The sequence below is a fragment of the Sphaerodactylus townsendi genome, linkage group LG03, assembly GCF_021028975.2.
Source record: "Sphaerodactylus townsendi isolate TG3544 linkage group LG03, MPM_Stown_v2.3, whole genome shotgun sequence".
In the NCBI taxonomy this organism is placed as follows: domain Eukaryota; kingdom Metazoa; phylum Chordata; class Lepidosauria; order Squamata; family Sphaerodactylidae; genus Sphaerodactylus; species Sphaerodactylus townsendi.
This window is the reverse complement of record NC_059427.1, coordinates 162,876,851-162,900,088: the sequence shown is the minus strand read 5'-3', so window position 1 is coordinate 162,900,088 and position 23,238 is coordinate 162,876,851. Positions and strand designations below refer to the sequence as shown.

Below are 23,238 nucleotides of genomic sequence, written 5' to 3'. Positions count from 1 at the left end.
ACCTTTGGGCAGTTGAGCTCCGGGCTGTAGGATGATTTTGCAATCGGTATCCCTATGGGGGGGCAACTGATCGCATTCCTGTTCCTGAAACACTCTGGCCAAGTCTTTATAAGCTTGTGGGATTTCGTTGGGATTAGGAGTCACCGACGAGTGCAATGCGCTGGAAGCCAATGGTTCAATGTCATTTGGAGGTGGAGTTTCCCCCCACTTCATGTGCTCCCCGCAGGGGGGGTCAGTGAATTCTATAATTCACTCTTTCCAAATGATATTTGGCTCGTGTAATAACAACCATGGCATGCCCAAAACAATGGAGTGTTTGGCCACTGGAGCAAGAACGAAACTAATCTTTTCCCAATGGTCAGCGCAACGGAGAAAAACGGGTTGCGTTTTGAATCGGGCTGGACCCTCAGCCCCGAGTGGGCTGCCATCCATTTGTGTAAACGGAATGGGCTTCGCTAGGGGAATTTGGTCTAAGCCAAGCTCCTCAGCCACCTGCGGTCGCATTAAACAGTGGGAGCAGCCAGAGTCAACGAGGGCGGAGGCTAGGAGACGTGTATGCTTGGCAGGGTTGGCTAAAGAGGCTTGAATAGTAATGGGCGCGCTGCCTTCACTCACCGAATCCGGAGTAGGACCCATGTCCAAGGGCGCTGAAGATAGGCACACCGCCACTTCCCCCTCCTCGAAATCCTCCTCGATGGCGGCCTTGGACGAGCCAGTTGGGGGAGGACCAGACTTCCGTGGAGGCTTGGCAGCGGGGGTGCGGGAGACCGGGACGGCGGGCTTCTGTTTCTTGGGGCAGTTGGCAGCCAGATGGCCAGGACCACCACAATAGAGGCATAATCCCAAACGGCGGCGGCGCTCAGATGTGGTCTCGGTGGAGACGGGTGAGCTTGGCTTTCTAGTGGATGGGGCAACCGTAGTGGTCTTCGGACGCGGGCGTCCCCCGGCACGAGCGTAATCCAGACGGGCCGCAACTTGTGAACCCAGATCAATCCACTCAGCAACGGTGCGCGGAATGCGGATGAGGAGTACTGTTTCCCGAAGTTTGGTATTCATAGCCTCGAAGAAGTATTCACATTTCATGCGTTCAGGCCAGTCAGGAGGAAGTTTAGTAGCCGCCGCACGAAATTCACGGGCAAATTCGGCAAAAGAGCGGTTGCCCTGTTGAATGGACTTTATGGTACGAATGGCTTCGTTCTCAGCATCCGGATCTTGGAAGCGGGCACGTAAGGCTTGAAGAAATGCAGCCACTGTGCGAGTATCATCCGCTTGCAATTCGTAAAGAGTCACAAACCAGTCAGCAGCCACCCCATCCAAGACGGACCCGATATCCCGTATTTTTTCACGTTCAGAACGGTACAGATCATCAAACTCCTCCATATGTGCGTCAAGTTGCAGAATGAAGTAAGGGAGTTTAGAGGCGGTACCGTCAAAGTGGGCAGGGATGGGAGGCCTATAATATCCTCTTTCAACAGCTCTTGGAGCTCACTGGGGTTGTGGTTGCAATGGCTGGGGCGGTGGAGCTGGGAGAGCAGGAGCGGGTTGAAGTACCGCTGGTTGAGGAGGCAGAGCGGGGCCCAGCAGCGTCGTCCCTCCGGCGAGAAAGGAGGCAGCAGGAGCGCGGGGAGGGATCGAAGTAGGGCCGTGCAGCGTCGATCCCATGGCAGGGGGCGCTGTGGTGGGCGCTCTGGTAAAGTTGTAAGCACCGACTCGGGTTCGTGTCATCGTATCTCGCTGCCTCTTCAGCTCCTGTTCCAAGGCAGCCAATTCTCTCTCTTTGCGAGTTAAGGCATCTTGGTGCGCATGTAGGGCCGTTTTTTCACGATCCAGTTTTGCTTGTTCATCCCGCTGAATGGCCGCAGTCAGCTCGCTCTGCGTTTGGATGGCCCTAATGCTTTCGCGCTGGCGCTCCAGATCCATCTTGGAGTGATCCAGGACTTTGTCATGAATCGATAAGTTCTGCTGGTACTGCCGTTGCAACGCCTCCTTGGCCCGGTTTAACTCGAGTTGGACGTCCTGACGTTGTTGTTCTCGGTCCCTTTGCAGGCATTCACGATCTTTTTGCAGCTGTTCGCGTTCCTCCTCCCAGAGCCTGCGTTCTCGGTCCCATGCTTCCTTGGCATCGCGCAGTCTGGCCACTTCATCGTCCCAGCTTTCTTTGGACGGGAGGGGAAATAGATCTGGATGGGCATCTTCTTCGGATTCCCCCTCTCCGGATGGTAACTCCTCCACTCCTCCGACGGCTCCACGGGGCGCCTCTTGCACATCGGTAGCCGCCGGCCCGGGGGCTGGAAATCCGGATTGGGAACCGGCACGGAAACCCCTCCCAATAATCGATCCTGATCTCGACAGCGTCCCGGTTTCGACTGTGGATTTGGGACGGGCTCCGGTGCTGTGCCACGGCGGGTCCTTGGGAGCATTCTCGAAGTACGAGTCAAGGAACCGCTCAATCGACTCCTGGGTGACTGCATGAAGTGTAGTCAGACCCATCTCTTCTGAGACAGGTTGCATCTGGGGTTTGTAATCCACACGGACACGGGTAGAGATCCGATCCACAGGCGCTCGATCCATAGACAGCGCCCCAAACGGCTCGTGCAAATCCACATGGTCGCAGCCGCATTCCCCATCCCAACGAAGTAGGGGAAGACCCATGCTGGAACGAGGACGGGAGAGAGTCACCAGCGAGACCCGTTCCCCTGCTGGTTCCTCAGAATCAGGAAGAGAAGGCTCGGAACCCTCTATGGGGGCTACCGCGCCTTCCACAGTTTCAGGAATATTCAATCTCTGCATGTTACAACACCAGAGATCCACTGAGTTTTAAAAAGAAAAATAACGGTTGATTCCTGTCATAATGTAAGGAATTCCAACGAGGCAGAAATAAAAGGCTTTTGGTTGAAAGACCATTTATTCAGACATCTTAGAAAGCTCACACACACGACATGACAGGAATGGGCCTTCCCGCCCAGACCACAGGTTATAACCCCCTCGTTCCATCCCCCTCCCGGAGTCTCCAGTCCCATTCTCATGGGAACGGAATTCTCATCTCGCTCTAAGAGATAAGCCCTCCAACAGTGTGGTTGCTGTGGATTCTGGCCCGTCGCCCGTGCCAGGAAACTCAGTCAAGGCCAAACGGCTGTGAAGAGATTCAGCACCACTGGGATCTTTACAGCGACCTGCCGCCTTTGCCCCACTGCACGGGCCTGCTTCTGGGTTGGCGTTGGGAGTGGGAGGGCTTTTGTGCGGGCAGGGGGCAGAAGGGTTGTGCCAGGGGCGTAACGAGGCAAACTGTAGCCCTGGGCAAAACCTGAGTTGGATGCCCCCCCACTCCACCACGACCCATTTTTTTTGCACCAGGACATTGGTGCGTGCAGGGGGTGCATTTTTAGACATATCAGCACCAAAATTTCAGCGCATCATCAGGAGACTGTCCTTATGCTACCCCCCAGGTTTGGTGCAGTTTGGTTCAGGAGGGCCAAAGTTATGGACCCTCAAAACTGTAGCCCCCATCTCCTATTAGCTCCCATTGGAAACAATGGGGGATGGGGCACCCCCTTTGGGAGTCCATAACTTTGGACTCCCTGGACCAAACATCACCAAACCTGGGGGGTAGCATAAGGACAGTCTCCTGATGATACGCTGGAAATTTGGTGCTGCTAGCCTAAAAACAGCACCCCCTGCAGTCCAGAAATGGAAAACCACTGAAAATACCCAAAAACGAACCCTGCATTTTGATGCCCCCCGCAAGGTGGTGCCCTGGGCAGCTGCCCACCTTGCCCAATGGGCATTACGCCCCTGAGTTGTGCCTTTGCACTGCTGGGCAAGGTTTAGTCCGGGGGTGAGAAGAGAGCATTTTGGACACGGGAGGGCGTTTGGCAGCTGGGGAGAGCGTGTGTGGGAAGCGGAAGGGCTTTTGCTGTGGTGGCAGGGAGGGCAGTCTGCCATCTTTGCCCCACCATGGGTGGCTTCCTCCTGGGTGGGGGAAGTGGGAGAGCTTTTGTGTGGTGGAATCTTGGTCTGGGGGTGGGAGAGGCCGTCGGCAGGCCTAGTAGCACTCTCTTCTGAGCGTGAGGATAAGCTGTAACCCAGTGCACTCATTAATTGAGGGTTCATTGTCAGGCCCGTTTGCATGTTAGGGTATGATATAGGCCGCAGTGGTGGCGAACCTTTGGCACTCCAGATGTTATGGACTACAATTCCCATCAGTGGATGTAGGGTAACATAAGGTGTAAAAACAGCAATTGAAACATTGGTTGAGAAAGAGAAATCATTGAGGAGAATCCAAAACGCAAACGAGTTGGCCCCTCAGGTGGCAGATGGCAATGGAAGCGAAAAAATAAATCTTCCTGGTCAGGGCATAAGGCTGACTAGGCTGAAACCCAGGGGCTCTGCAGGGACTAGAGACCATCAATATATATATTTTTGAGGCACAACTCCCTAGGACTCCAATGGTTAAAGGCACTTTGCACTCTGCGCCGTAGCAATACATTAGAACAATAGCGAGCCAATAGCACGCTAGCTTCAGGGTTATGACGTCATGCCGCCTCCTCCCTTATTACACCTCAGTGAACAGTACAGTCTGGTCGTGACCTTGATTGCATTGGCTCGAATGTTCCCACGAGCCACTGAGGCCAGCCAAAACAGTGATTATTTATAAATTTTTTAAAAGAACAAATGGCAGCCAGCATGTCGAAGCTCAAGTCAGGATTCCAAGAGGGGGGAAAAAAAGGAAGAACGATGGCGCTAGTAGAAAAGAGATCAGCAGACTTTATTTCAGTCTGTGTAAATGGTGCCATAAATACCTGAAAGCCGAGGAGCTGTGGGTCAGTACGAACCTGTCCCTGGGGAGAGAATTCCAGAGCTTGGTGCCATGACTAGTAGACCCCTCTCCTGGATTGCTACCTGCCAGATCTCAGAAGGCGGGGGCACCTGAAGCAGGGCCTCTGAAGACGATCGTAGTAGTTGGGGAGGTTCATAAGGGAGTCGGCAGTCTTTCAGGTATGTTAGTCTCCAACCGCATAGGGCTTTGAAGGTCAAGACCTTTTGATGGGAACCAGTATAGTTGGCTTTAGTGTGTAGGTAGTTAGTGTATGTGAAGACCCTATTGAGCTGACGGTCCTCTTTCTCTGAACATGGCTGCCATTACTCAGGAAGGCTTGGAGAACTATGGTGGGGAGGGGTATATGCAGTGGTGGGATTCAGCCGGTTCGCACTACTTTGGCAGAACTGGTTGTTAAAAATGGTGCTTGTAAACAACCACTTGTTAAATTATTTGAATCCCACCACCGGAACCGGTTGTTAACAGCAGTGGCGCAGGAGGTTAAGAGCTCGCGTATCTAATCTGGAGGAACCGGGTTTGATTCCCAGCTCTGCCGCCTGAGCTGTGGAGGCTTATCTGGGGAATTCAGATTAACCTGTACACTCCCACACACGCCAGCTGGGTGACCTTGGGCTAGTTACAGCTTCTCAGAGCTCTCTCAGCCCCACCTACCTCACAGGGTGTTTGTTGTGAGGGGGGAAGGGCAAGGAGATTGTCAGCCCCTTTGAGTCTCCTGCAGGAGAGAAAGGGGGGATATAAATCCAAACTCTTCTTCTTCTTCTTAAGTTATTTGAATCCCACCACTGGGTGTATGTGTTTCAATTTGATATCCATGTAATGATGAAATGCAGGCCGCACCAGATCTCGGAGCATATCACTATGGGGCAGGGGTCTGCAACCTGCGTCTCTCCAGATGTTCATGGACTACAATTCCCATCAGCCCCTGCCACCATGGCCAATTGTCTGGCCATGCTGGCAGGGGCTGATGGGAATTGTAGTCCATGAACATCTGGAGAGACGCAGGTTGCAGACCCCTGCCCCATAGTGATATGCTCTGAGACCCCTGCCCCTAGACAGAGTTTCTCCTTGCTCCGTCCCTGGCATTCAGTCTCTAAAAGGTTCGCCATCACTGCCCTAGGTTTTCTCCTCAGTCTGAACAGTTGGAAAACCTTCCCCGTGGTTCAGTAATCCACGGGCCTTTCCCGGTGCCTGCCAAATGTTTTTTAAAAGTAGAAGGGGCCAGACTGTTGGCCGTTCTGTCAATGGATACAATCACAAAATGGCTGCCACAGTTTACCTTCAGTCATACAGTGAAGAGTCTTCAGTGTGGTTGTATCCATTGACAGAATTCCAAAGATACCCACAGGCTGAAAATAGTTGTGGACCCCTGAGCTAGTCTGCCAGTCCTGACTTCCACTGATATACTTGACTTGTACTCCCACCCACTGAAAGGAATTTAAAGCTCTACTAAGGGAGCAGCAGTGGCGTAGGAGGTGAAGAGCTCATGTATCTAATCTGGAGGAACCGGGTTTGATTCCCAGCTCTGCCGCCTGAGCTGTGGAGGTTTATCTGGGGAATTCAGATTAGCCTGTGCACTCCCACGCACGCCAGCTGGGTGCCCTTGGGCTAGTCACAGCTTCTGGAGCTCTCTCAGCCCCACCTACCTCACAGGGTGTTTGTTGTGGGGGGGGGAAGGGCAAGGAGATTGTCAGCCCCTTTGAGTCTCCTACAGGAGAGAAAGGGGGGATGTAAATCCAAACTCCTCCTCCTCCTCCTCCTCCTCCTCCTCCTCTTCTTCTTCTTCTTCTTCTTCTTCTTCTTCTTCTTCTTCTTCTTCACATATCTCGGACAGTCAAGAATAATGTGCTTAAACAGTGCTTAAACTTCAATCTGCAACTACCCTAAAAACCTTGATGGTGGCTGAAACGCTGCATACAATGGATAGGTCTTATATCTTTTCTCATAGGTGGAAAATAGGAGGCCAGATTCTCAACTGTGTCAGCCAAGTAAAATTCAGCAGTTGAATGGGTTGGGGAGAAGCCTCTATTTCCCAAAGGAGAAAGCAAGCCAGTACAGGAAACACACGCAGTTCTGTCCTACTTCAGCAAGCATTAGAAGGAAAGAAAGTGAAACAGGAATACTGGTGTGACTGTCCCTTGAAAGCTGACTCTGAGGGCTTGATACAATGCTAAGACGTTGTTCTGCGGTTCAGGGTGTCTGTGCTAATTGCTGATTTGCTCATCTCTGTTCCCCCTCCTCCTCTTCACTGTCAGGGACGCCCAATGAAGAGACTTGGCCTGGAATCCTGTCCAATGAGGAATTTCGAGCCTATAATTACCCCAAATATCGTGCTGAGGCCCTGATCAACCATGCTCCTAGGTGAGTATCAGCTTATGAATCAAGGGAGAGGAGAATCTCTGAATCTGGCATAGTTACTAAGAAGCAAACATGTTATACACAATAGAGGTATAGACTCTAGCAACTTCCAACATTGTGCCTGGTATTGCAAGCATAATAATAAGCATATTGTTACAGATGAGGGGGGTGGTTGTCATTATTGTTAACAATAATAATGTCTTGTCGAAGGCTTTCACGGCCGGAATCACTTGGGTGCTGTGTAGTTTCCGGGCTCTGAAGATGCCAGCCACAGATGCAGGCGAAACGTCAGGAGAGAATGCTGCTAGAACACGGCCATACAGCCCGGAAACCACACAGCACCCAAATAATAATGTCATCATTATTAATCTACTCAAATTGTGACCCAGTGAAGATTCCTACTATCACACAAATAATTCAATTGGGTAGGGTTTTGGGGGCAGGACCAGAATTACGCATGCAAACCTGTTAAAGGCAGTGAGACCATCCCTGTAAGAAAGACTTTATTCCTAATTAGTCACTTCCTGAGTTGAGCTATTAACACACAACTGGGAACGTGCTTTTTTTTCTTTTTAAAAGAATAAAGGAAATCTGCAGTCTCCATTCAGTATAAAGTTCTGCACTTTTTCTTCATCCTTGTAGAATCACAGCCTTCACACACCCTTATGAACTGAGCTAAAAGTGGCAGATCCAAATCTTTTCCGCTAGTGTGGAGTTTGGGATGTCCTTGTTGGTTTTTTATTTATTTATTTATTTATACTTTCAACTTTTATACCGCCCCGTCCCCGATGCATTTTGTCATCACAACAAGCTATGAAGAAAATTGGGGTGCTGTGTGGTTTCTGGGATGTATGGCCGTGTTCTAGCAGCATTCTCTCCTGATGTTTCGCCTGCATCTGTGGCTGGCATCCTCAGAGGATCTGATAGTAGGAAAGCAAGTGGAGTATATATACCTGTTGGAGTATCCAGGGTGGGGGAAAAGAACCATTGTCTGTTAACAAGTAAAGGGTGCAATTAGCAAGCTAGATTTACTTGTGTTGAATGGGATCCACCCATTAGCCTGTGAGTAACAATGAAGATAGCAAGGTAAATAGGTGAGGGCATCTGAATAGAAGTAGCCTGGCCTTTGTTCCCTTTGATTGTTTAGTGCCTGTAGTCATCCTGTGTTTGTGTGGAGCTGATTAGTCACTGTCTTGACTCTAGTGTTTTTCAACACTGGTAGCCAAGTTTTGTTCATTTTCATGGTTTCTTTGACAATACATATGAAGAAAATGTCTGGCAGCCTGCTGGTCAAGTTCCCTTTTCCCCATTATACATGTTGTACATGTTGGAAACATGTTGGAAACATGGTCAGCCACCCCTCAAAGCCCTGGGAACTCAGTTTCTGTGATTGAATATTTTCCATCCCCCCCCCCCCCTGGAATTTTACAGGCTGGACAGTGATGGGGCTGACCTCCTAGGGAAGCTGCTGCAGGTGAGCGCTGGCTTTTGGGGGCTTCTCTTCTCTGGGACCCATTCCCTAGGTCAGTGGTGGCAAACCTATGGCACGTGTACCAGAGGTGGCACTCAGAGCCCTCTTTGTGGGCATGCGTGCTGTTGCCCCAGTTTGGCCACTTGGCAGTGGCATAGTGCCAAGGGGGGCGAGGGGTGCATGGAATCACTGGGCACGTGCCCTTGCGGGGGAGTGGTAACGGAATTCCAGGGGTGTGGCGGAGTGTTTTGAAGCATTCCGGGGACGTTCCAGGGCAGGGGCAGACGGGGGTATGGCAGGGGCGCAGGGTGTACGCATGTCCTAGACCAGGGATCTGCAACTTGCGGCTCTCCATATGTTCATGGACTACAATTCCCATCAGCCCCTGCCACCATGGCCAATTGTCTGGCCATGCTGGCAGGGGCTGATGGGAATTGTAGTCCATGAACATCTGGAGAGACGCAGGTTGCAGACCCCTGCCCCATAGTGATATGCTCTGAGACCCCTGCCCCTAGACAGAGTTTCTCCTGTCTGGCGTCCCTGGCATTCAGTCTCCTAAAAGGTTCGCCATCACTGCCCTAGGTTTTCTCCTCAGTCTGAACAGTTGGAAACCTTCCCCGTGGTTCAGTAATCCACGGGCCTTTCCCCGGTGCTCAAGCAAATGTTTTTTTAAAAGTAGAAGGGGCCAGACTGTTGGGTCGCTCTGTCAATGGATACAATCACAAAATGGCTGCCACAGTTTACCTTCAGTCATACAGAAAGAAGAGTCTTCAGTGTGGTTGTATCCATTGACAGAATTCCAAAGATACCCACAGGCTGAAAATAGTTGTGGACCCCTGAGCTAGTCTGCCAGTCCTGACTTCCACTGATATACTTGACTTGTACTCCCACCCACTGAAAGGAATTTAAAGCTCTACTAAGGGAGCAGCAGTGGCGTAGGAGGTGAAGAGCTCATGTATCTAATCTGGAGGAACCGGGTTTGATTCCCAGCTCTGCCGCCTGAGCTGTGGAGGTTTATCTGGGGAATTCAGATTAGCCTGTGCACTCCCACGCACGCCAGCTGGGTGCCCTTGGGCTAGTCACAGCTTCTGGAGCTCTCTCAGCCCCACCTACCTCACAGGGTGTTTGTTGTGGGGGGGGGAAGGGCAAGGAGATTGTCAGCCCCTTTGAGTCTCCTACAGGAGAGAAAGGGGGGATGTAAATCCAAACTCCTCCTCCTCCTCCTCCTCCTCCTCCTCCTCTTCTTCTTCTTCTTCTTCTTCTTCTTCTTCTTCTTCTTCTTCTTCTTCTTCTTCTTCTTCTTCTTCTTCTTCTTCTTCTTCTTCTTCTTCTTCTTCTTCTTCTTCAGACCTAGAGCAACCACCACAGACTGCTCCTTCCCCGTTAGGTGAATACAGGTGACCATTTACCTTGTGTCGGCATCCTTTGGCATGCATCTGCTTGATGAGAGGATTGTCTGTCAAGCCTTAACAAACGATGAGGGAAGTTTTACTGCTCTCCTGCTTCTTCTGACATTAGATCAGATGAAGGTGCGTGATAAAACTCCTCAAATAAGCCCATGCAGGTGACCAGATTTGCTTGAGCTGTCTCACTCCAGGAGTAACTTGTTCATTTGTATCATCCTACCAAGTGTCAAACGGAGGTTTTGCCCTTGATCGGGTACAGCTATATGGAGTCAGCTGTGTGTGTTAGAATGGATAGTGATGTAGCCCCTGTATCCACCCAAATGACCGCCTTATACGCATGGATGGTTCAGTAGACTAACGTTTTTCACTGCGTCCGAGTGAAATTTATGCTACTTCCCCCATAGGAGATGGTAATTTGTAGCTGGGGTATTCTCATTTTTGGAGACTGGTATGTAGCTCAACACAAACTTGCTTGTTTGAGGGCTCTGACAGGACTCTTTTAGAGCGGAAGTCACATGATGCTCGGTCTCTTTTGGTGGAGGTGGCCTTTGTGGTGCCGGTTGGGAGAGGTAGAAGAAGAAGAGATTGGATTTATATTCCCCCTTTCTCTCCTGTAGGAGACTCAAAGGGGCTGACAATCTCCTTGCCCTTCCCCCTCACAACAAACACCCTGTGAGGTGGGTGGGGCTGAGAGAGCTCAGAAGAGCTGTGACTAGTCCAAGGTCACCCAGCTGGCATGTGTGGGAGTGCACAGACTAATCTGAATTCCCCAGATTAGCCTCCACAGCTCAAGCAGCAGAGCTGGGAATCAAACCCGGTTCCTCCAGATCACAGTGCACCTGCTCTTAGCCACTACGCCGCTGCTGCTCCTCATATATTCCTCCAGGTAGTCATATATTCTTCCAGGTTTGATCTAGGGATTGATGTGTTCTTTTTCTCTCTGTCCCTTTCTTCTCCCCCATCTTCCAATGCAGTTTGAGGGCAGGAAGCGGATCTCTGCGGACGAGGCCATGCGGCACCTACTCTTCCACAGTCTGGGAGACCGAGTCCTCAAACTCCCAGACAGTAAGTGCAGGCGAGGGCAGGAGGGAGGCCAGTCAAAATAATATTTGGATGAAAAAAAAAAGCCGGATGGGGGCGGGCAGCATTTACAGAAGCTAATACGGTGTTGGCTGTACACGTGGACATGTTACATGAACTTGACCAGGGGCCACACTGTTGCGGGCGAGGCGTAATCTGTCACTCCCGTCATCAGTTGATGAATCGGCATGGGCTGATTTCAGTCTGTTTTTTGCTTTTGTGCATTGAAGTAATACGGAAAGCGAAGAGATTAAACCGTGGAAGCCTGCTGTTAGATAATTGGTTCACTGTGTGAAATCAAACGTTGCTCCGCTGATTTGCTCACTCTTGATGCTCCTGTATGTATGGGGGCTCACAAGACTGCAGAGACATTGGAATCAACCGCAGCTCCTCTTCTTCCTGCAGCTCTTAGAACCCCCCCTCCCCCTTCAGAGCCAACCTTGTATGCTTCTGGCTCTCTAGCCCACATTCTGCAGCCATTTCCTTGGACCTCTCTCTCTAGTACATAGGTGTCAAACTCGCGGCCCTCCAGATGTCATGGACTACACTTCCCAGCATCGCCTGCCAGCATCATTCTGGCAAGGGATGATGGGAGCTGTAGTCTATAACATCTGGAGGGCCGCAAGTTTGACACCTGTGCTCTAGTACATCCTCCTCCTCTCTAGTACATCCTGCTGACACATATGCTGTGGTTCATGTCCACTTTTTTATTATTTCTTCCAGTCACTGTCTCTTGGATTGTTGCTTTTTACATTCCCACTATTCTTTCAGTCTATAGCCTTCCAGACACAGCTTTTCCTTTCATCAGGCCTGTGTCAATGTTCATTCTCAGCCGAACTGACATGTATACCCTCCTGTAGAGGTTGGATTGTTTTTGTTGCTGGGAGTTGTTCCCCAAGCTATTGGAATGTTCGTCAGTGTTCCGTAGCATCACACTAACTGATTCAACCATTGTCTGAGGCTTCATCATCGCAAGTAATGCACAATATAGATGACACTTTTTTCTCCTAATCAGGGATAACTTACAAAGTAATGCGCATGAAAGAGCTCTCTCTCTCCTCTCTTGCTCTCAAAGTGGGCCATATGTCAAGATGCTAGTAATATGCTGATGTCCTTATACATTTTTCACAGTTTAAATTTGTGCAGTCAAAAATTCTTTGAACAGTTGGCCATCCTAGTATTATGAATATTATATAATTTGTCAAATTGTGAGAATTAGAACTTGATGAGAAGTGTACACAACAGGCTCGAGTCGGAATACATTGTTACACATTCATAATTGGCCTGAACTTGGCTAGACGTAGTGGTTCTCAATCTGGGGGTCGGGACCCCTTTGGGGGTCGAACTACCCTTTCACAGGGGTCGTCTAAGACTCTCTGCATCAGGGTTCTCCGTCTGTAAAATGGATAATTGTTAGGGTTGGGGGTCACCACAACATGTATTAAAGGGAGGAACATGTGGGAAGGTTGAGAACCACTGCTTAGAGGGAGGATTTTCAAACTTCAATTCCAAAGGGCACTTTTAAAAAAGCTTAAAATCCCACACAATCCGTCGTTGGGAATTTGGCTTTAAAAATGTGGATTGAGACCGGGAGTCCCCAACATGGTGCCAGGAGGCACCAAGGCACCTGTTGAAACTTTTCATGGTGATGAAATGTTTTTTAAAAGTGGGAGGAGCCATGTGGGGCTTTTGCCCAGTCAGGCATCTGATTGGCCATTGGAGATTTGATTAGCTGTAGAGATTTTTAAAAACAGTTATTTGGCAGTAGCGACCTCTTCAGCACAAGGATTTTTATTGCATGACTGAAGGTAAGCTGCAGCATGCATTTTGTGTCTGGCTGCACCCCCTATAGCAGCCGTTGCATGACAGGCATTTTGTGGCTGTTCCCACCACCCTATGCCATAATCCCAAAGGTGCCTGCAAGCTCAAAAAGGTACCCCGGTTACAACTTTATGTCGTTGATTCAAGAATGCGATGGCCATCTGCCGAATAGATGCAGAGGTGGTTTGCTGCTATTCAAATATTCACTCAAGAATTGTTGTAGACTAGAAGCAAGCCTTTATTGGCATAGACAGCAGTACAAGAATAATAAAAAATGGATTAAAAAGCATATACAATACAAAATACATGTTAGGTCGAAGGAAATCTACTGGCGTTTAGTAATTTCCAGGAGAAAGTCTGCCACTATCATACAGAGAGAAGGATCAGGGTTGTCCAACAAGTAGTGTAATCTAATTAAATCGGGGAGATCGGGTAAATGTAAAGGAGTAAGATTCACATACTTGGATCTGATTTCCTTGAATCTGAGACAGTGAAATAATTGGTGGGCCAGAGATTCAACTGAGCCATCGTTACATGGGCACAATCTTTTAGCCTTTTCTTGCTTATTAAATCTGCCATGTAACAAGGCAGAAGGCATAACATTAAACCTGGCGAGCATTATGGCTCTCCTTTGAGCAGGGTTTATTAAGCAATACAGGTAGTGTGCCAAGTGGCCCCGTTCAAATGGGAGAGAAAAATACAGGGGGGAGCATGTTTTCTTGGCTGCGGTGATTAGGGTAGAGAACTCTCTATCCAATAGTTGACCTTTTAATTTCCTATAAGCTTCTGAATAGGACAAAGGGCAAAGTGAATCCACTGACAGTCCAATAGAGGCAATTTTTTCTTCAATCATGGAAAACTTGTTGTAGACTAGTGGATCCAGTAAAAGCTATTTCTCCCCTTTTCTCAGCGTTTCTCGTTTTCCATCTCCTCTTGCAGCCACATCAATATTTGCACTAAAGGAGATTCAGTTACAGAAAGAGACGGGGCTGAGATCGGCTTCCCTGCCTGAATCAGGTGAGCGGCTCATCAAGTGTCCCTCATCCAGTGTCCCGCCCACCTTTCCATCTGCCCCGCCCACTGGGAATCAAGTCCTGCCCACTTCTGCTCCAGCTCTTTCTCCCAGCTTTCGCCCGCCGTCTTTCACTTTTCCTACTCATAGGTCCCAGAAGTCCCTAAAGAAGAGATCTGTCTGATGGGGCGCAATTCCCCATTTATCACAAGTGAGGCACAGGAGGTCATCTGAGGGGACTGTATCCTCATATGAATACGCAGAAAACCAGCGTGGTGTAGTGGTTAAGGTGTCGGACTTGGATCTTGGAAGCCCAGGTTCGAATCCCCACTCTGCCGTAGAAACTTGCTGGGTAACTTTGGACCCATCAGACACTCTCAGCATTTGCCTTTGCAAGTATTCGGATGGGAGACGGCCAAGGAATACCAGGGTGGAGGCAGGCAACAGCAGACCACCTCGGAACATCTCTTGTCTTAGAAACCCAATAGGCTCACCATAAAGTGGCTTGCAACATCAACTTGACATAACTTTACACGCTCACATTAATTAATGGGAAGAAGATGGCATTTGGACATAAGAACATAAGAACAAGCCTGCTGGATCAGACCAGAGTCCAGAGTCCATCTAGTCCAGCACTCTGCTATTCGCAGTGACCTACCAGGTGCTTTTGGGAGCTCACATGCAGGATGTGAAAGCAATGGCCTTCTGCTCCTGCTCCTGCTCCTGCTCCTGAGCACCTGGTCTGCTAAGGCATTTGCAATCTCAGATCAAGGAAGATCAAGATTGGTAGCCATAGATCCGTGGTGGCAAACCTTTGCTTCAAACCAATTGGCCATGCTGGCAGGGGCTGATGGGAGTTGTAGTCCATAACATCTGGAGTGCCAAAGGTTTGCCACCACTGCCATAGATCGACTTCTCCATAAATCTGTCCAAGACCCTTTTAAAGCTATCCAGGTTAGTGGCCATCACCACCTCCTGTGGCAGCATATTCCAAACACCGATCACACCTTCTAATATGGGCACTGAAATGTCTTAGGCTTGCCCTGGCCAAAGCTCTCTCACCTTCACAAGTTGCATACTCCACCTACTGCACAGAAGATATCTCAGGAGCAATGTCTACCTATTGTTCAGTCTCCTCGTAAAAACTCCTTTGAGAAGATACACACTTTGTCTCAAACCCTGCCCCCCATTAACTGTGCAGTGTCCAGTCCTTGTAGTAATACTCTGCGGCTGAGCGGTGAACAGTCTCTCCTCTCCTACAGGCAGCGCCGCGTTCCAGGTAGTGGACACTGAATTTTAGCCACCGAGTCAGGTATCTGAGCCCCTCCCCTTTCCATCAGCACCCTTCCTGTTCTCGGCATGACAAGTGGCATCTCCCCCCCCCCATCAGCACACGCACGTAGCCCTTTCCAATCCCCTGTCCTCACTCCCATTCAAGCTCTTAGCTTTTGCCCTGATACACATCCCCTTGTGGATGATGTATTGTTTGGGATTGGACGCAGGGGAAGCGGGGAGGCGGGGTTAGGTGTGGAAGGGAGAGGGAGGGAGAGGGGCAACGACAGAAATGTAGTTGGTACATTATGGTGGCTGAGAGCCAGCTTTGGATAATGGTTAAAGTGGTGGGCTAAGATCAGGGAGACCCGGATTCGAATTGTCACTTTGCCTCAGAAGCTCACAGGTGGCTTTGGGCCAATCACTCCCATCTCATCCTAAATCATCTCAGAAGGTGAAACAAAGGAGGGAAGACTGTGTATGTTTCACCGGTGTATTTAGAGTGGGGCAAATCAGGGCATGTGAGGTAGCCTGTGTGACTACCGGAGAGCTGGTCTTCCAAGATGGGGAAGATCTGTTGGATTTGGGAGGGAGGGGTGCAATTTCAGTGCTTCCCTGGGCACCATTTTCTGTAAATACCCCTCGGTGTGCCTCCCTGAATTATTTATTTTATTGACTTCATTTATAGCCCATCTTTCTCACTGAAACTCAAGGTGGATTACAGAACATAAACCAATTGCCAGCAGAGATGTCTGAATAACAGTACCCATGGGATTAGGACAGTGATGGCGAACCTATGGCCCGGGTGCCAGAGGTGGCACTCAGAGCCATCTCTTTGGGCACTCACAGAGTTCATCATGTGGGGGGGAAATCACCCCCCCCACACACACACATCTAGGCTGGCCTGGGCTGCTGGGCTTGATTCTTAGCATTAAACCTAAGGCCTAGTTTTGGGGAAGCAGTATAGGTAACCCTGTTAAGTGTTGTTAAACCCCAATGATTTTCATGCGAAGAACTAAAGCGTGATCCTTTACCAGGGAGTAAGTTCGGTTGCTGGCAATGTGGCTTGCTTCTGAGTAAACCCTCCTAGGGTCGTGATTCACCAGTTCGAAGACCCGTTGCATGGTTGCTTCAAACCAAAGCCACCTTCTACCACCAAGCTTACTCCCGAGTAACACACGCCTCATAGTCAACCATTTTTTCTAAACTAAAACCTCAGTATTCAGGTTAAATTGCCATGTTGGCACTTTGCGATAAATAAGTGGGTTTTGGGTTGCAGTTTGGGCACTCGGTCTCAAAAAGGTTCGCCATCACTGGATTAGGATTACAAAAATGAACTAACAGAAAAGCTGTTTGTTTGTGAATTAGGAAGTCCCCTTTGAAATGTCACCTAGGTCATGAGTTCACTAGGCGACCTTAGGGAAGCCGTGATCTCTTAGCCTCAGTAGAATTTACTGACTGCTTTTGTTGGGTGCTGAGGAGCTTTTCAATTGCTATAGGGTCTAAATTGGGAGTCCAGTAACGCCTTAAGGGGCCAACACAATTTTCGAGGTTCGAGCTTTTGAGAATCAGAGCTACCTGATCTGAGAAAAGAAACTTTGACTCTCAAAAGCTCATGCCCCAAAAACCTTGTCGTTCTCTCAGACAACAGCAGACTCTGATTTAGTTGTACTACTGCAGCCCAACACAGCTTAGATGCTATATAACAGTGGTGGCGAACCTATGGCACGGGTGCCAGAGGTGGCACTCAGAGCCCTCTCTGTGGGCACGCGCAAACAGAGTTGCGCCCCCCCCCCCACATCTAGGCTGGCCTGGGCCGCTGGGCTTGATTATTAGCATTAAACCTAAGGTCTAGTTTTAGGGAAGCAGTGTAGGTAACCCTATTAAGTGCTGTTAAACCCCACTGCTATATAAGATGGCGATGAATGGGAGGGAGAAAAGAATCAGTGGGAGGAAAAGGACACTTTAAAGGAGATAACCGGCAGTGCAGGCAAACTTGTTGCGCCGGGGGTGGTCTTTTCACAGAGGGAGGCAGAGGCAAAACGGACCTGAATCCTTTTTTTACGTTTCTCTTTCAGTGAACGGACAAAATGGACGACCGAGCCTGCTGCTTTGAAACCTTCCCAGATCTGGGTTGGTGGGGCAGAAAATAAACCAGCTCTCCCACCCTGGGCACACCCCAACTGCCGGCTTTTTTTGTGTCGAACTGTGGAACAAGGACTCGTGCTGGGAATTTGACAGGGGTGAGGGTGGGGGTCACAGTGCCCTGGAGCCAAGGATAAGCACCTCCTACCCCTGCCGTCAGATGGCCGGGAACTGACAACCCTCTGCTGCTGCGATGGACCCTCCCTCCCTCGCTGTCTCTCACACACATACATGCACGGTGTTTCATTTTATTTTTTAAGTTTTTATTTTTTCAATGCAATATGATAAATATTATATTTACAAATATCTATGAAGAGAGACACCCCCTTCCCCTTCCTCGCTCTATCTCTCCAGCTGCGGGGAGCGTACAGTATTGTCTGCAGGGGAACAAAACCCCACCTCAACCTGATTGGGCAGAGAGGCGGGGAGAAGAGGTGCATGGAGGGAAAAGCGGGAGGAGCATAAGGACCACTGTCTGCCTAGCCGTCTTCTGCACTCTTGTATATCTGCAAGCGGAGGTGGGAGAGAGCTACTGTGATCGTTCGAGCAACGGGTGGATTCTCACTTGGTTTGAAATCTCCCCTATCATCTACTATTGGCTTTGGCTGGGGGTCTCCCTGGTAGGCAGGAGTGTTGAAAGCCTATCTGTTGTGCCAGGTGAACAGGTATCCTTGGAGGCCTCTTGGAGTCTTTTGGGGAGCAGTATCCTTTTCTTCCTTTCCGCCATCCTTCCCTCCCTGGTTTTTCATCTTTTGTGCTTCGTTTTCCGAGGGCCTAGCAGTGTAGCCTGCTACCCCCTGCTTCCTCTTTGTGCTGTCATAGAGCCTTTTAGTTAGTTTGCTCTCTCTTAGACCTGTGCCTCGCTTGACCCCTCCACGCAGAGTGTTTCCTGTTGGTCGGTCATGCCTTTCGCATGACTTGCTTGCTTACTCAGGGTTTGCCTGTTCTCCTTCATGGGCCCGCTCCTCCAGGAACTTTTTCTGGGCAAGGCCTGTTGAAGTGGAGCTGTTGGAGCTGCTGTTGACGCAGCTCGCCCAGAAGAAATTCCCCCTGGGCTGGATCTCATTCCTACCCTCCTTCAGTTCCGAAGTCTTTGGCAATCACTGCTCGTTGCTGGCCCCTTACTTCTTAAAGCCACGGGATGGTTTTTCCAGTACTCGGGATCTTTGTCTGCTGTTAAAGCCTTTACAAAGTCCTCGCTTAATCTCTGCACAGATGCTTATCTTACACTGACTCCGGTCCTTGCTCCTTTTTTTCCCCCCTCAGACTTCGCTCTTACTCTCTGCAGTCTGCAACTATTCTGGACATTTAACATAGTGACTCCTCAGTCTTCCTGTAAACTGAGTCCCACCTCTGCCTTGTGTCAAAGGTAACCCCACCACTATTCTGAGGGTCACTGGCCTCCATGTTGTTCTCTCACAGGGCCCCCTAAACCATATCAAAAAGCTAAGAATCCTGAGTAAGGGGTTAGTCAACTTCTGGTCTGTCAGAAGAGCCACTCCTCCCCCTCTACTTGGTGAATCTTTATTTTATGGTGTAACTGACAAGCTCTCAACTTCTGCTGCTTTGACACGCATGGACTGAAAGGTTATTTGACCCCTGTGGTCATTACACAAAGACACTTCATTCTCCATGGCTTCTGTTTTATTGTTTGTCTGTTAGACACCATCAGATCCTCAGTCACTTCTTATAGGAGCAGCAGTGGCGTAGGAGGTTAAGAGCTCATGTATCTAATCTGGAGGAACTGGGTTTGATTCCCCGCTCTGCCGCCTGAGCTGTGGAGGCTTATCTGGGGAATTCAGATTAGCCTGCGCACTCCCACACATGCCAGCTGGGTGACCTTGGGCTTGTCACAGCTTCTCGGAGCTCTTTCAGCCCCACCTACCTCACAGGGTGTTTGTTGTGAGGGGGGAAGGGCAAGGAGATTGTAATCCCCTTTGAGTCTCCTGCAGGAGAGAAAGGGGGGATATAAATCCAAACTCCTCCTCCTCCTCCTCCTCCTCCTTCTTCTTCTTCTTCAACTTGCCAGCCTTTATTTATTTGGGCTCAGAAATTCCTGCAGAATCCTGTTGGTACATGGGATTCTCGAGGATTTTGACTCTATTGCAGAGAGATACCTCAGAAAGCGAGGGGAATATCTGCAGCCCCCGCTCCAAAAGCTAAGCGTTTGGGATCCCGTGAATACTCTTAGTATGATTATATTGCAACTTCCCAAGCAGTCAAGGTTGTTTCTGGAACGCCAGGTCCAAAGTCCTGAGTGGGTGGAGTTTCAGGACATCGATTCAGTCCCACCTTATGCTATCTTTACCATATAAACAAGGATAGCACCCAACTCTCCTTGCTGTGATCATGGCCTAAATATATATATATAATTTGTGTGTTTGTGTATATATATGTACATATGTAACCATTTTTATATGCAGCATGGAACACTTATAAGGTTCAAAGAAATACCTGCCCCCCCCTCCCGTTAGAGCCAAATTATTATTGTTACCACCCTTTGGCAGCTTTAAAGGGTTGCTGAAGGTTCCGCCTCTGCAGGGGGCGCATGCAGAAACTTAGTCTGCTTTTGTGCTGAGAAGCTAGGAATCAGCGGTGCAGGAGACCTCTTGGCTTGGCACGTGGGGTCTGTGCAACTGATAGATCCAAGGAGAATCCCATCAGCAGTGGCTTTGCCTGTTGCCCGGGGATAACGACCACGGTGACATGCGGAGGGTAACCTAATGCTCAGAGGATAAAAGCAGGTTTTGTTTACAGAGGGGGGCCAAACAAGCAGGAAATAAGAGCATCTTTCAGTTTCGCAGAACAGTAACTCGAGCCAGATAATCTGCATGCGCGACCCTCCACCTCCTGCTGCCTTTTCCACTTGAGCCTGTGACTTCCCGGTTTCCCCTCTTTTCGCCTTTTCCCGTGTTGCACCTTATACGACCGAAGAGGCTTTTATTGGGGGAATGTTTTCTTGACCCCACCCAGTCTTCCCGCTTAGATCTGTTGCTTTAAGAGCTCCGGGTCTACCGAGACTAAAGTCCTTCCTGCCTTTGTCTTGAAGAAATGTCAGCCATCTCTGGGTCCAAAAGTGTCAGCCTTCCTTCCCAGGAGAGCTTGCAGTTCAGAGCGCACTGGTGTGCTTTCTTTTTGCTCTTCCTTTTGCGGACCAGGACCAACAGAAAACTTATTTCTTGAACCCAAGTTAAGGTCATTGATATACAAGGCAGCCCTGCTTTAGCCTCCCGAGAGCATGTGTATAGGGCAGGGGTCTGCAACCCGCCCCTCTGGAGGCGCATGCGGCTCTTTCAGCCTTATACTGCGGCTCCGCGTGGCCTGGAGGTCGGAGGTTAACATGGGCGTGTCCCTCCAGGAAAGGTGAGTGGAGGGGCCAAACTGGAGGCGGCTCTGTGCAGAGCCACCTCTTTGGCTCGGTAGATCTTCAGGGCCCTGGAAAACGGGTCCAAATGGCTCTTTGGGTGGTAAAGGTGGCTGACCCCTGGTATAGGGAGACACCAGAAATAGCAGAGGTGGGACAAACTGCCTTAACTATGGTTTTCTCCGTGTCGACGTAATATTTCACCACGGTTAATGTAAACCATGGTCTGGGATCTCACAAAGCATCTCTACGGATGGGGCAGTTTCTTCCACCACAGGACTTCATTGCTCCCTCCTCCACTGCAGCCCAGAGTGTCCCCCCAAATGCTGCTCTTGGCCACCTGTGGAAGTGCTCCATCGGATCCAAGCCACGGTTTGCAAACAGCCTCAGCCTGCGATTTCTCATCCAGGTCTGCAGCCCGTCCTTAACCATGGTTTTAGGTATGCAGACCCCTTACCTGTGGTTAAGGACATCCAACCTTTGTTAAATTTACATCTGCTGAGGGCCTACGGAAGTTCCTGTCACACTATAATCTGAGTGGAGTAGTGGGGAGATATTGACGCTGCTGAGATACGATGCTGCTTTTTTGAGGGGTCCAGAATCGGAAGTTAAGTTTTCTCAGTTACTGGAAGAGAAAAAAAATGGAGTGCAGAGAAATGTAGCAGAGTTGGATACAGCAAATGACACGACTGACCTTTAGCTGCAAGCTGACGGCATCCTGTTTCAATTGTCATGACATCCCCCTGGGAACTGTGGGAATTGTAGTTTTTGGGAGGGTGCCATGATAATTCAACTGGTTGGCTTACGGTATATAGATGTATTCTTAGTATTTATGAAGGGGAATAATCCAAGTTTGGGTGTTTTGAGAGGGAAACTCCAAAGTGGCCTATTGAAGAGTGAATGTGCAGGAAATATGGATGAACACCTTGGAGGGGTGTACTGGTTTGAAGAACCCCGAGCATGGGGTTTTTGGTCTGGAAGCCAACCTTTTCTTGCAAAGAGCAAGAAGCCCTGGAATGGACTATCTCCATGTTCTTCCCTCCCCCTTTTGCTGGGGTGGATGTGGAGTTTAGTTCTCCTGTTACGGAAAGAAGGAAACTCCTGCCCCGTATGGAACTTGAGCTGAAGAAGCATCTTTTCCGCTTTAGCTAATCAAAAAGCAGCAATCGTTGCAGAAGATCTGGCGGCGGCAAAGACATGCAGAATTCTCTCTCCCAGCTGCGCCTCCCTCCCCCTGTTCAGGGTTTTGCGCCATATCCAAATGTACGAAACTGATTAAAAGTCTCTAAGAATTCTGGGTGTCCATCATCTCTCCTTTGGATTCAGATGGGAGAAAGCGGAACTAGTTTGAGTGGGTTTGTATAGAAGAAAGGATTCCTTGGCAGCCCTTATTGGGAGTTGTTCTTTCTAGGATTGCTCAAGTTTTTGACTGCAGATTGAATCCTTTTTAGGATATTCCTAAGCATTTAGGACAGTGGTGGTGAACCGATGGCACGGGTGCCAGAAGTGGCACTCAGAGCCCTCTCTGTGGGCATGCGTGCACAGAGCTCGTCATGTGATAATAGTGCAATTATTTCAGAGAGATTATTACACTAAACCTAAGACCTAGTTTTCGGGAAGCAGTGTAGGTAACCCTGTAAGCGCTGTTAAACCCCACTGATTTTCATGGGAAGAACAAAAGCATGATCCTTTACCTGGGAGTAAACTCGGTTGCTGGCAATATGGCTTGCTTCTGAGTAAACCCTCCTATGGTCGTGATTCAGCCGTTCGAAGCGTTGCACAGTTGCTTCAAAGCCAAGCCACCGACTACCACCAAACTTACTCCCAAGTAACACACGCCTCAGAGCCAACCGTTTTTTCTAAACTGAAACCTCGGTATTCAGGCTAATTTGCCGTGTTGGCACTTTGCGATAAATAAGTGGGTTTTGGGTTGCAGTTTGGGCACTTGGTCTCAAAAAGGTTAGCCATCACTGATTTAGTACTACTACCAAGCATGTAATCTTCCATCTATATACAAAAAACCCCCTCAATTTCCAAAATTATATTCTCTCTTTAATGTCTTGAGTGTGGCTAAGCTGCAGCATCCAGAGTAAGGCTTTGCAAGCAGGCCAGCTGAACTGGTTCTTAGCTGTATTCTGTATTGTTGAGCCTCAGAGGTTGGCCACAATGATAACATCACAGGATGGGGAATTTGGGATGCTGGTGGAGTGCAACACTCCAATTGCTGAGAAGCAAGAAGCTCAGAGTTTTATTTTTTGTCTAAGTGACCTTTTAAGGTAAACGAAGCTTGGAGAAAATACCTGACTTACCTGTTGAGTCATAATGGCTGAGTTTCCCCATATTCAAGCTTAGCACAGGCTTGACTCATTGACATCTCTTTCAGAATATACAGTGCTAATAAACCATTTATTTAAGCCTCTTTATCCCACCTTACATTCACAATGGTTTTTAGAATGAATCAGTTTTTGGAAGAGG

At 49.3% G+C, this 23,238-nt stretch overlaps 1 protein-coding gene across 1 annotated transcript; it reads left to right on the top strand.

Annotated features, from left to right (window-relative positions):
• Positions 1–1,660: 1,660 nt before the first annotated feature.
• LOC125427983 (cyclin-dependent kinase 16-like) lies at positions 1,661–19,030 on the top strand. Its single transcript, XM_048487550.1, has 7 exons — positions 1,661–1,690; positions 2,353–2,461; positions 7,090–7,195; positions 8,624–8,666; positions 11,044–11,134; positions 13,910–13,987; positions 17,333–19,030. The coding sequence occupies exons 1-7, from the start codon at positions 1,661–1,663 to the stop codon at positions 17,368–17,370; spliced, it is 495 nt and encodes a 164-aa protein (XP_048343507.1). The 3' UTR covers positions 17,371–19,030.
• Positions 19,031–23,238: the final 4,208 nt, after the last annotated feature.